The 12,943-nt window shown below is 38.2% G+C and overlaps 2 protein-coding genes across 8 annotated transcripts; one reads left to right on the top strand and one right to left on the bottom strand.

Moving 5' to 3' along the window:
• Window positions 1-2,256: 2,256 nt before the first annotated feature.
• sst6 (somatostatin 6) lies at window positions 2,257-5,601 on the top strand. Of its 2 annotated transcripts, none has more exons than XM_007246793.4 (3): window positions 2,257-2,474; window positions 3,032-3,216; window positions 4,452-5,601. In XM_007246793.4, the coding sequence occupies exons 2-3, from the start codon at window positions 3,058-3,060 to the stop codon at window positions 4,635-4,637; spliced, it is 345 nt and encodes a 114-aa protein (XP_007246855.1). In that variant the 5' UTR covers window positions 2,257-2,474; window positions 3,032-3,057; the 3' UTR covers window positions 4,638-5,601. The 2 variants fall into 2 exon arrangements, with proteins under 2 accessions (XP_007246855.1, XP_007246854.1); XM_007246792.4 differs by lacking the exon at window positions 2,257-2,474 and adding an exon at window positions 2,495-2,625.
• Window positions 5,602-6,373: 772 nt separating this feature from the next.
• Window positions 6,374-12,444, bottom strand: tardbpa (TAR DNA binding protein a). Of its 6 annotated transcripts, XR_454553.4 has the most exons (7): window positions 11,695-12,440; window positions 10,158-10,321; window positions 9,684-9,824; window positions 9,048-9,233; window positions 8,841-8,925; window positions 7,858-8,004; window positions 6,374-7,112 (listed from the first exon to the last, which is right to left on the bottom strand). XR_454553.4 is itself a non-coding variant. In XM_007246791.4 (6 exons), the coding sequence occupies exons 1-6, from the start codon at window positions 11,933-11,935 to the stop codon at window positions 7,910-7,912; spliced, it is 897 nt and encodes a 298-aa protein (XP_007246853.2). In that variant the 5' UTR covers window positions 11,936-12,442; the 3' UTR covers window positions 6,374-7,909. The 6 variants fall into 6 exon arrangements, 4 of the variants coding, with proteins under 4 accessions (XP_007246853.2, XP_007246852.2, XP_007246851.1 ...); XR_007423776.1 differs by having other exon boundaries at window positions 7,858-8,925; window positions 11,695-12,442; XM_007246791.4 differs by having other exon boundaries at window positions 6,374-8,004; window positions 9,048-9,218; window positions 11,695-12,442.
• Window positions 12,445-12,943: the final 499 nt, after the last annotated feature.

Below are 12,943 nucleotides of genomic sequence, written 5' to 3' on the forward strand. Positions count from 1 at the left end.
TAAACTGTCTGTTTTCGGGCTGATTGAATGAGCGAAATATAATCAGAATTATGTTAATTAACACTGTAACATAGAAGCATAGAACTATTATTTAATTTAAATGATTTTTAAGAACAGCTACACACAATGCTGCAAGTCAAACGCGGAGGCGTTCACGTGCGCCCAGAGCTACGTGATTACAGTTTTCATTTTTATTATAGTTTAATTTTATTTTGTTTTTATTTTTTCTGTTCATTTTAGGGTGGGCTTGCTAGCGCGAGCGCTTTACACAAGAACTAACGGACCACGAGTGCCGCGCGCTCGGCACAACAACTCCCGCTGTACAACTCCGCTGTACAACAGCGCTTATAAATAAATTAAACACAATAATGAGGGTATTCTATCAGTAATTTCAGTTCGTTTTAGTTAGTTTTATAAACACAAAATACAGTTCGAGATAGTTATGTTTTTCCTTTTAATTACCGTTTTTATTAGATTCAGTTAACACAAATGTTTTTCACTTTCAATTTTCGCTATTTCCTTCGCTTTAGTGAACAATAATAATTGGTTACTTAGCAACATTGTGATTATCACACCAGAGCTTTATATAAAATAAAAATAGGAGCCTGATTTCGGGTCGGTCCTCAGGTCAGGTGGGATTCGGGCAGAGAATCTAAGCTCTAAAATAGAAAGCAGCAGCACCACAAAAACCGGAGCAGCTAAAAAGAGCTTAACGTCCTTAATTCGGAACTTGGGTTGTCCACGGCAATCACTGAATTGATTAGAGCACGCAAATCGTCACAATTGTGCCTCACTTCACCACGCCAAACCACAGGCACAGCGGCCAGAAGCTCAAGTTCACCGGACAGAGGAGGGGTTAACCAGGGCAAAGCGAAATAAAAAAAAAAGTTCATAGAGCTGCTAAAGTAACGTGCAGTAACGGGGTGTCGGAAATGGTAACGGCGTTATAGTTACAGTCATAGTAATTAGTTAGATTACTCGTTACTGAAAAAAAGTAACGGCGTTAGTAACGCCGTTAGTTTTAACGCCGTTACTCCCAACACTGCTGTTAAGCAGGTTTTTATAATGTGAGATTTAAAGTTTGAACGCTAGGTATCAGAAACTGGTCTAAAAGCGGAGAGGCTGCACAGTTTTAGCGCAGAAAAAACGGCCAAAGAGTCTAAAAGCAGAGAGGATGCGCATTTCTAGCGCAGAAAAACAGGCCAAAGAGTCTAAAAGTTGCTGTAATTAAGGAGTTTAATATTAAGAGGCATCATGAAATTAAAAATCTTAGTTTACACAACACTGTCAAAGATAGTAAGTCAAGTAAAATGATGTGTAAATGAAAGTAATCAGGAAAATGTATTATTTAAAGTGGTATATTTCATTATTTGTGTTATTATAGAGTCTGTGGCCCGTGACTTCAAATATATTTCTTCTTCTGGCCCCCAACAAAAAAGGTTTGGACACCCCTGGTGTAGAATATTACTTTCTGGAGCATATGAACAAGAACCTGTTGGGATGGAGGGGTAAAAAGCCCCCCAGCATTGTGCATTGTAACAGTGTTCACTGGAATGGTGGTGCTCCTAACACTTTTGTTCTGTTGTATTTTTGAAATGTATTTATATTTATAATCTTAACTTTTAATTTTACACAATCACCTCTCTCTTTTACCAACCTCTCTCTCTCACTCTCTCAGGCTAGTTTAGTTACTGTGCCCTTAGGACTGATATACTTTTATAGAAAGAGAACCAATAGAAATTCTTCAAAGTTGAATAAAACACCTATGCCTGGGCCCAATATAGTTGCTTTTTTCAAACTGCTCATAGAAAACTGTCCGTAACTGGCCTCTGTCTGGCCTCAGGTGCCACAGACTGTCCAGACCAGCTTCTTTGTTAGCTTGGCTTTCAACATGATGTCACTATTTAGAGCTGCATCACTCACCTACAAGACCGGAGAGTTACTTGGAGAGTGCTCAAAGTGTGTTAGTCATGAAACAGTCATAACAGGATGGGTAATTACAACAGGACAGTAGAAACAACTAATAGAACATGTGTGCTGGACCCTTCAGATATATATTACAATGACCCTTTAATAACAAAACATCCTGCCAATTGAAGTGCTAGAAATGCAGTGACAACAGCAGAGAAAACTTGAAGCTATTATCAATGTCTAGCTGACGCAATTTGCTATAAAGATGATAAGACCCCTTGGCTCCTTCTTTTGCTAATTTATAACAAATGTTTTTTTTTCTGGTACTATCAGTGCCCATGGCCCAATTACCCCATTGAATAAGAACATGTCTATAATTAAAGAGCTCTTCAGAGAGAGAGGAACATAGCCTGTTCTAATGGATGCTAGTGCCAGAGAGTGAGAGAGAGACTGAAGCATGCAGCAGAACTAGGGTTGCTTATAATAGCGTCTCGAATAAAAGAGAGTGGGTGCTGCTGAATCATCATGGAGTGAGTGCTCCTGGCCGGTGGTGTGCCAGCTCTGTAAGTGGACACCCTTTTCTGTTTCCTGCTCATCAATAATGCATAGGCTGCACTGAGGGAGAGGCAGGCTGGTAAATACAGTGAAGTCTGAGGGGCTCTGAGTTTGCTGCTGTTTCTTCCAGGACATGACTTAGATCTTCATCTGAAGTCTGTATGTATGCTATTATCTTAAAAGCATGTTTCCATTGCTCTGCATGTTTTTTTTTTTTTTTTTATTGCATACAGTCTGGAAGGTGACACTATTTTTCGGTCAGAGTAGATGCGCCATGATTGGCGAAATATTTTATTGGATTATTTTGATTACATCTGTTGTCAAAACACAAACCCTTAATTTATTAACTGCTGTGAAGTCTGATTTTATGATATGTATCCATCCTAATCCATATGTCTGAATATGGTCTTTTGTGAAGAGGGAACATAAGCACATGGACTGAAGGACACAGATTGGATTGTAATGTAATGTGACCTTTATGAATAACCGCAGAGAAATGTTGAGTAAATGAGTGTTTTTTAATAGTAAACCTCTTCATTTTGCTCATCATCGTGTTTTGCGTCAGTGGCTCTTGTGAGTGCTGTATAAAGCATGGCTCTGAGTGGCGGAGGGGACACTTGCGGAGCAGCAGACGGGGGAATGTTCATTATGAGGATGCTGCTGAGCCTGGTACCTTTGCTGTTGATCGCATGGAGCGGAACCAACACTGATGCCCTGCCCATAGACAACAAACTGCCACAAAGCAAGGAGGTGAGGTCAGATGACTACTACTACTAGCAGCTCACATTGCTTATTAGCGTATCTCTTTATATGTTTTTGGGAAGGGAGGGTGACTTTTTTTAAATTGGCTAAACATTGTTCGCAATGGGTGCAACTTAAAGTATCTGAATGTGTTCAATAGAAAGGATATCCATAAGAATTGGGAATGTACACTGTATACTTTAATCCATAAACATTACCTACACACTAAAGTTACTGTTATAAAACAGTAAAATATATATTCATCAAACATTTTAAAAATATTATTTGGAATTTAGAAATGAGTAGGTATACAACATTCACTGTATGTAAATTGCACAGAAATTGCACATTTCTTATTTACAGTGGCAACTTGGTATAAATAGGGAGTTGTCACCCTTTGCAGCAGTAACAGCTGCTACTCTTCTGTAAGGCTTTCTACTAGATGGCTGCGACATTTTGACTGCATTCAGACACAAGGCCATGAATGACGACATACATGGCTGGTTTCCCAGATGGGTATTAGGCCTGGTTCAGGACAAGTCTACTTTCAACGAGTCTCCATTCAGAATGCTGTGTGATGCAGGATTAGTCTTAATCTCAGTTTGGAAAACTGACCCACAATATACACACTAATAGTGTTGAACAGTACACAGATACCAAAAAAGTATCTCAGTTCTTCATCATTAAAAACAATACAATACCTATTTTTTTCAAAAACTGTACTTTAATCCAATCAGCACCAAGTCAACCAAGCCACGTTTGAGAATGCTTGAGAATTCCTCAGCACATCAGCAAAAACCATATATATGGCTTGAAAAAGCGTTTTGAAGTATTATCCAATGTCTGAGGCCAGCTGAATGTCCCCTGAATTTTCCCATGATTGTGTCTGCACAAGGTCAGAGCATGATATCAAAAAATGGGCTTGTAATTATTGAATGTAATTTGCACTCATTAAAAGTTCCTCAAGGCAAACAAACACTACACAGAAATTCCATACACGTGTTATGTTTTTACTTGAAACGAATAAACATCACATTGTTTTTTTTAGCTTCATGTTCGATCTTCTAATATTCCACAAATTTTCAACATAGTTGACAGCTTAAGCTTTCAGTTAGGTTCTTCCAATAAACAGTACAGTAGTACACTGGGGATGCACATTACAGTGCATTATCAATCAACCTTGGTCTCATTTATAGTGTTGTTTGTTGTAAAGTAATGAATTCCAGCTCATTTCTTTTGCTCAGGTTTTGACAAAAGAGCAGAAGGACCTGCTAATAAAGATCATGTCGGACCTCGCTGAATTGAACATGACTCTTAAAGACCTGGGAGCACTGGACCTGGAGCAGCTGCTAAATGGTAAACTGGGCGAAAGGTCTGTGGAGAAATCCCCATGCACGAACTTCTTCTGGAAGACCTTCTCTGCATGCTAAAACTGTATGATTAATGAAGTAAGCAAAAGCGAATGTAACCTGATATTCTGTATATTGTGCTAATAAATGAATAGTCCTAAACCCTGAGTACTAATAAACTTTACATGGATGATTTTGGTTTGCTCAGGTGGTTGTCTATTCAGGCATGTTTAACTAATGTAATGCTAACAGGTTGGATTATACAGTATACAGTACTGTGCAGAGGTTTTAGCACCTGAGAACGTGAAATCTAAATATTTCAGATCACATTAAAACAGGTGCAAGTAAACATACAGATAGTAAACAACTAACAGAAATGTATCATTGTGATTAAAAAAGTTGGGAGTTTAATACTTTAGAGAACTTTAAAGAACAATCTAGCTTGGTTACAGACTTCCATATGGTAACTATAATTAATACTACCACTGTAAGTCATTTGGCAATGTTTTAATTAATGTAAAAAAAAAAAAAAAAAACTTTTTATAAATGTTATTTATATTTAGTTTAGCAAGTGTTTTACTAAATAAACAAACACTGCCCAAAGCATGACCTTTTTAAATCCATCATTCTTATTTTCACAGGGCCTAAAACTTTTGCAAAGTACTGTGCATTTTATTATTACGCTCACATTATCTGTATATGTATACACCAAAAAGTTCAAACTGATTGTATGTTACTTGTGCATTTCTGCTTAGAATGCCTCAAGATTGTTACTTACAACTGTTTAAAAAAAACTAATAAAATCAAATCCCATACAAGGGAGGCATCAGGTATCATGTGTACACATCAAGCAACAAACTCAATAGTTTTCACCTATGTGTACATAAAATTACTAACAATAATTCCTGACGGCAATAGCCTGTGACAATGATTGGAACTGCAATAATGTAGACAATGACTGCATGGACTTGGTTTGTTTGGTGAAAAAATACCTTTCAGACTACTTTGTAAACTATGAACATTACAATAAAGTCAACAGCCTCTATTACATTATCTATGTGTAATGTTTCTGGGTGTTTAGTGGAACGAGATATTGAAGAACACTACCCTTAACATGTTTCCAGCTCTGAAATGCAGTAAATAAAAAACGAACAAGTAAATAATAAAAGTTATCTACACTTTGTGATGATTTTTTGTCACATTTTAGAAAATCTATAACACCAATATGAATGTATTATTCTCTACACTGTAAGCTAATATGGAAGACATGTAAAATTATGGCATACCAGATACGCAATTGGGCAGTAAACAAAAGTATTTGGCCTCCAAATTTTACCCTTACTGAGATGGTTTGGAATTCATTAAAGCTCAGCCCCTCCTTCTAGACAGCTGGGAGAACCATTGCAGGTTCTGCCTCATAAAAGTGACAGAATTCCAAGTGTGTGCAAAGCTGGCATCAAACCAAAAGGGTGCTACTTTGAAGTAATATAAGTATTAAACATATTCTAGTCCATACATACTTCCATGTGCAACTCCTAAGTTTTGATGTTTTCAACATAATCTGTACAATTATACAGAAAAAAATATTTTTTTGACTAGTACTGCATATCTGGCACCACCAAAACTAATCAAAAGAAGCATGATTAAAAGACCAGCCTAACCTAAAACCAAGAGCAATCACTGATCATAAACGAAAATTTGTTAGATCTTAAAATTTTAGATGTTTAATTACTCTAATACCACATCTCAAAGTTGTTCTTCATTTCTCATCTCAATCCACAACACAAGTAAATGAATTCTGAATAGATAAAACACCATTTGATTGGAAAATTAGATGTTTATTTTACACTTTAAACGACTAAAATGAGACTTGTGAATGAAATTAAAAAATACAGAGATGCAATTCCTATGGGCCTTTTATTGGGAATTACCAGAGATTCAAATCATTCACTGCCAAACCCCCATTACAGCCCACACATTTCACAAAGTCCAGTCAGTCTACAAATTTCACTCATGGCAGAAACAAACAAGCTACTGTTCAGAAAACAACAACAAAAAAGGCCTTTTGAGCTGTGAGTAAAGTCTGACCAATTAAAATTACAATTGCTAAACCAGTCATTTGACAACTGTAAAGAAACAAATCAAAAACAGAAACTTAACAGCCAGATGAATAATTTAGTCTACCATCAAACAATGAGTCAGTAACAAAACAAAAAAAGCATGAGCATCATCAACAAGATCATCATTGGAAAATGGGACTGAGGGGTTCAGGCATGTCTCCGTAAAAAGCTATTTTTGCCCTTCATTTTGGATTAGGTTTCTTTGGGCATGTGCTCCAGCCAATTCGGAATTGTCCATTTAAATTTCAATAGGGATTCCAGGGATCCTGTTACAGTGAAGTGAAGAAGTCCCTTTTCAGGTATAAGGCATTCGGCAGCATCTCCACAGTTGGACTGTGTTGGGGCCGCCAACACTACAACTCCAGTCTTCAGCTTCCCCAAAACTGACTTCATTCTGGGTTCTGATGTAAACCTGGGCCAGCGGAGTCCAAGGTCCCTACACATGCGAATTAAATAAGTTTTTGCAATTCAATAATTTTTTTTGTAGCAATCAAAAATAAGCCACTGTCAAATACCTAGTCAAATTAGTTTTATTTGAGAGTTCCCTTTGAGTCACAAAACATAAAATGCATTCAAACACTTAACAAATGCAACCTTTCTATAGGGATTCTTCAACTTTCACCGCCACATCACCCCTCTTTAGACACTCAGAGCACACGCTCACCGCCACACACCCCAGTACCTTCTCACAGACAACACCACTTCACATGTTCACACTTGGAGGTCAGTAACAGGGAGAAGATAGAACACACACACCATACACGAGCATTCACAACAGATTATATAGCAAGAATACAAATACTTAGATTTCTAGACATTCCACTACATATATATTTTAACTATATCAGCTTGATTATATGAGAAAAGGGAAGAAAGGGGATAGATCAAAGAGGAGGGGAAAAGGAAGCAACGAATGTCCATCTGATGGTGCTACAGAAAACACACGCTGCTGTCGCTCACACTCGCTCACACAGGTTCTTCTCACATCGTGCAGTCATCTTGTTTTTTGCATCGCACAAACAGCTCTTTTCACACTTGCGTTCATGTTCTCTCTCAGTCCGTTCGCTCATTCAGTCTCTCACTCTCTTGGCCCACAATCCATCACCACCTCACTCGTTCTCAAAGCGTTACATATTGGTCAGATTTATCCATGAAAAAGGGGAGAAAAAGACAACACCCACCGTCTAACACAGTAAATGCAGAGTGAAGCTGTGTTCTTTGATGGCATAGCATTTACACATGGGAAGAAGGGTACTGATACTGTGATCGCTCGAACATTGCAGCCAACGAGGCGCTTCTTCCCGGGAAATTGGAAAAGAGGTGGTGAACTGTAGAAGAGATTTATGAAGGCTTGACCATAAACTTTAAACAAAAAATGCAAACAACTCTACACAATTCAAAATCAGGCTTTAAAAAACAGCATCTCTAAATAAGACTGAGAGGGCACAGATACACTAATGATGCTCATCCACATTTCAGATCTCAATACTCATACCACAGAGATCAAGTATATTCAAAATAAGTTATCAATGAAAACAAAAATCAAATTTTCTACTTAGTGTTTATACCACTCTTTCAATTTCAACCACTCATGTTTATAGAGAATTAGTATCACTTACGTTCTCTCTTTTTTGTCCTTTTTTTTTGTTTGTTTATTTTTTTAAACAAAAAGAAAACTCAAATATCTTCTAAATACAAGGACTTAATATCTGGCTACAAACTTTCTTCTCAAAATACTTACCCTTTAATCTAGAAATTAGGACACTTCAAATGAAACTCTACATTCCCCAACTAGACTTGGTCTCCATACTGGACCCAAAGCCCGAGTTGAACCCACTGCTAGAGGCCGAATTAGTGCCCGCACCCCAACCGAGACTGGCAGAGCTGGTGGTGTTATAGCTACCACTCGTGCTATAGCTCTGGTTCTGATCTCTACTGCCACTTGTCTGGCCAGCAGCAGTGGTGCCAGAGGCAGCAGTCTGACCCTGCTGACTGGCCAGCATGCCCATCATACCCCAACTACTCTGGAGGGCTGCCTGTGCAGCTGCCATCATGGCTGGGTTGAGACTAAGAGCCCCAAAATTCACACTGCTGTTGGGACTGCGACTACTACCAAAGCCCTGCCCAAACCCCCCAAAACGACCACGATCCATCATTTGCCTACTATTATTATGCTTAGGCTCTGCGTTGGAGATGTGCACGCTGGTGCCCTTTATGATCAGGTCCTCACCACACAGGGATTGGGCAACCTACAGAGACAAAATCAATTGTACAAGAAGTGAATCAATTGAACAGAAAATTAATAATAAAATAAAATGGACAAAACAAACAAAAGTAAAATAGTAAATACAAAGTAAAAGTAAATACAAACCTGGTCATCAGCAAAAGTGACAAAAGCAAATGCCCGGAAAGGCTTAGGAATGAAGACGTCTGTGACTTCGCCATACTGCATAAAGAATTGCCTGAGGTCATCAGCAGTCATGTCCTCAGTACAACGACCCACAAACACTTTCCTACTCCGCATAGGCTCATCCGGCCCAGCCTGTTCCAGGAAATACTAGATCAATTAATAGAAAACAAGGTCTATTCATGCAGTGTTCAAACAATCACACAACGGTAGAATCTCACATTTTTATACTTAACATACAAGGAACCAGCACTATTTTACATATTACACTATATTATGGTTAAGCTATTACAACATGCTCTATTCTATTCATACATATCCATTTCATTTTTCGGGTATCTAATCATATCCACAACAAGGCAATGTGGCTGCAGGTTTTCATTCCAAACAAGCAGAACTCTACAATGCTTTAATCTTTTATTTTTGTTATATATATATATATATATATATATATATATATATATATATATATATATATATATATATATATATATATATAAAATACTGTTAAATGTGAATTTTGAATTACACTGCAGCCAAGCTGGCCCTTTTAGGATAAGACTGGACACCTTGTTTAACAGTTGACCACATGGGATTTACCTTTGAGTTAGGGAGCTTACAGTCACACCACCTTCCATCAATCATATGCCGCTGAGACATGACTTTAATTTGTGTCTCGTAATCTGTAAATCTCACAAAGCCAAATCCTTTGGAATTTCCAGTTTTCACATCTCTTTTAACCTGTTAACAAAAAAACAAATAGCTGAGCACAAAACCTTGAATATTAATATATACTACCAGGATCAAGTCTAAATGGTAAAATTTCTATGAACAACTAGGATGATATATTGATATAAATATTGATATTTGGTAGATAACACAATCAAATGTTTTCTTCCCCCTAAATCTCGGTTACTTAAATTACAAAGTATTGATTATCTCAATATTTACTCATATAGTAAATGTTAAAAGATGCATCACTATCACATCTAAACACATCCAACTTTCACGTGGATTATTAAATTGTATTATTTTGCTTAAGAATCTGATAGGAACACACTGTGTACTACTAACCTGTACCATTATGACCTCTCCAAAAGTGCTGAAATAATCTTTCAGGTCCTGTTCAGATGTTTTCCACGGTAAACCAAGAACAATCAAATCTGAGGTTTTCTGAATGCCTCTCTTAATCTTCACAGCAGAAGCAGCATCCATCTCATCCATCTTTCTTTTATTATCTGGAGGAGGAACATGTGAAGAAAGGTGTCAAACACTTGACATCTCATTAACCACACTGCTAAAATAATAGTTTGCACTCAACTTTATTGCCTTTACAACTTTTTTTTAAGAAAGTATGAGTACAGGAATGGAATAGCGAAAAACAGCAGCATTAACCAACGTTTTTACCACATACTCTGATACATGGGTGTCAAGTATACTGTCTAATTACAAGTTTACACACCTGGGACCCTTTTAGTGTTTAATTTGCAAAGGTAATTTTTACTTAAAAAAATCTACTCTTGTTTATGCTTACTCGTTACTTTTCAATGTGCACTTATAATGTGTGACTTCCACTCTAGGAATAATAATAAATATTGTAATTAAATCTAATAATCAGATTTTAGTTAATTTTAGTGTCAGTAACACCACACTTTACTACACAAAGTGCTGGGGACATGAACACAATGGGAGATTCTCACACAGTTTGCACACGCAGCTTAGGCAGCGTCTCCAAAAGTACCCAAACACCCAGCCCAACTATCCACCTGGCTATCAATCATAAATAGTTTGCAAATACATAGCCTAGCTAGCGTATAGAAAAATACATTAAAACACAATAATAAAAAAAAAACATTCACTTGTACCTCAGGCCATAAGACTGTTCAACTCCTATCAAAACAGCAAACTAAAGACTGTGACACTTTTTCATTCTGGCCAATGTGGACACACCCCCTATTTCTGCAGAAAGACCTTCTGAGATACCCTATTTCATTACTTTTATTGTTTTACCCTATTCTGCGCTACTAGTTTACTAATTGTCAACTGTTTACATCTCTACACATTTGCACTGTCTGTATGGCTGACATCAGTCATCCTCTCAATATGCACAACAACTGGTGTTCATTGTTGTTTTACTGTGTTTAACTGCACTACCTCCATTAAACACCCACTAAAAACTTTACTTTTATACTTTATATTTTATTGTATTTTTTTTATATGCATCATTATATCGTACCCTTCTTTTGAAACTTCTGTTTACTATATATTCTTGCTACTGGATGTTCAGAATGTCCCTCTGGGATAAATAGAGTGTCTATCTATTTGGGCTGCTGGTAATTATCATTTTGATAGTGAACGATTATTTCTGCCACGTCCTCCACCTGTAAAAACGATGTGTCTAGATGTTGTTTAAACATGGAAAGTACTGACATTTAGTGAGTAAATGTTTAATCTGTTGTGTCTGGGCACTTTTGGAGACAGACTTAGTTGAGTGTAACCTGTGATAATCTATCAGCTATGGAGTGGAGCGGAATGCAAGTGAGACCCAGGAGATTATCCTCCGCCCCCCTACATGTAAATACAAATTCTAAGCTTAGCTTAGATTACTCACCTTTAGGATAATTCACCACGTACACCAGGTTGCCCCAGTCTGCGTCCGGGGCGTGCAGCACGCCTTCCACCAGGCGCACCCCCCGCATGCACTGGGAGACGGGGCTCCGGTAGCGTAGGCCGCAGGCGCCGGGGAACTGCGCTGCTACGGTGGAGAGCAGCACGGTTCCGTCCTCCTCCGACGGGATTTCCATCGGCTCCTCATTCTCATCCTCAGCTACGCGAATATAGCACTCGGTCATGGTAAGCTCTGTGTGTGTGTGCTAGCAGCAGCTGCGCGTTACCCACCACACACTTACCGCTAGCTAACCTAGCTACTGAATTATTCAGCTAGCTAGGGTTAGGTTAGCTTTTCTGCAGATTCTGCAGCTAGCTAGATCTATTCTAGCTAAAACACGCTCCCTGCACTAATGAATAATTTCTGTAAGTGTTTACCTATCAGATATTAGAGCTGTAAGTGCTGATATCGGGGGAATGCAGGGTTATAATACACAATAAATCGCTCCTGCGACCACCGTCCATCAGTTCCCTACTCACTAGCGTTTAAATGAATGACAGGAAGATTTCAGCATCAACCAGCGAATCCACAGACTAAAGCACGCCCAAGTATTAATAAATAATCACCTACCTACAGCTCTACTTTAATAAACCAGCGCACTGACCTTTATAAACATCCAAAACATCAACAATGAACAGCCCGCTTATTTCTCTAACCTCAAACTTCCATCAAAATGGCCTCCGCGACGGCCTCGTCGAAACAATAGCGTCATCGCTCGGACGCTCCCATTTTAGACTGAAGGAAAGGGGGTTCCGAAATGGTGTTTGTAGAATATATTGTTAAAACAAGCGCGAGCACTGTCAACCTGAGCTGAGCCATGTTTAGAAAGCTTCAAATTTCTTATTGAAACGTGGCCCACGCTCCAAAACATCTTAGTTTACAGTAAAAGAGCTGAAACAAGCAAAACTACACACCCTCATCGCTTTACTGCCGCCAAGCCAAGTGCGCGAAATTGTGTTGTCCAATCACGTGTGAGCGTGGTTGACGGTGCTGTAGATGAGCCGCTTTGTTTACAAGGTGGTGTTTAATGGATAAATAGATTATTGGAATATTTTTCCAAACGTTATGTTAATATGGCTAGTGGCATACAGTTTCTGGTTAAAAGCAAATTCTCGGTTGACAAACGTCTAATTAAATTCGCTCATTTTTACATGCAGGTTTTGCAAGCATAAAAATTGGCTTACAAGCACAC

The sequence above is a fragment of the Astyanax mexicanus genome, chromosome 13 (genome assembly GCF_023375975.1).
Source record: "Astyanax mexicanus isolate ESR-SI-001 chromosome 13, AstMex3_surface, whole genome shotgun sequence".
In the NCBI taxonomy this organism is placed as follows: domain Eukaryota; kingdom Metazoa; phylum Chordata; class Actinopteri; order Characiformes; family Acestrorhamphidae; genus Astyanax; species Astyanax mexicanus.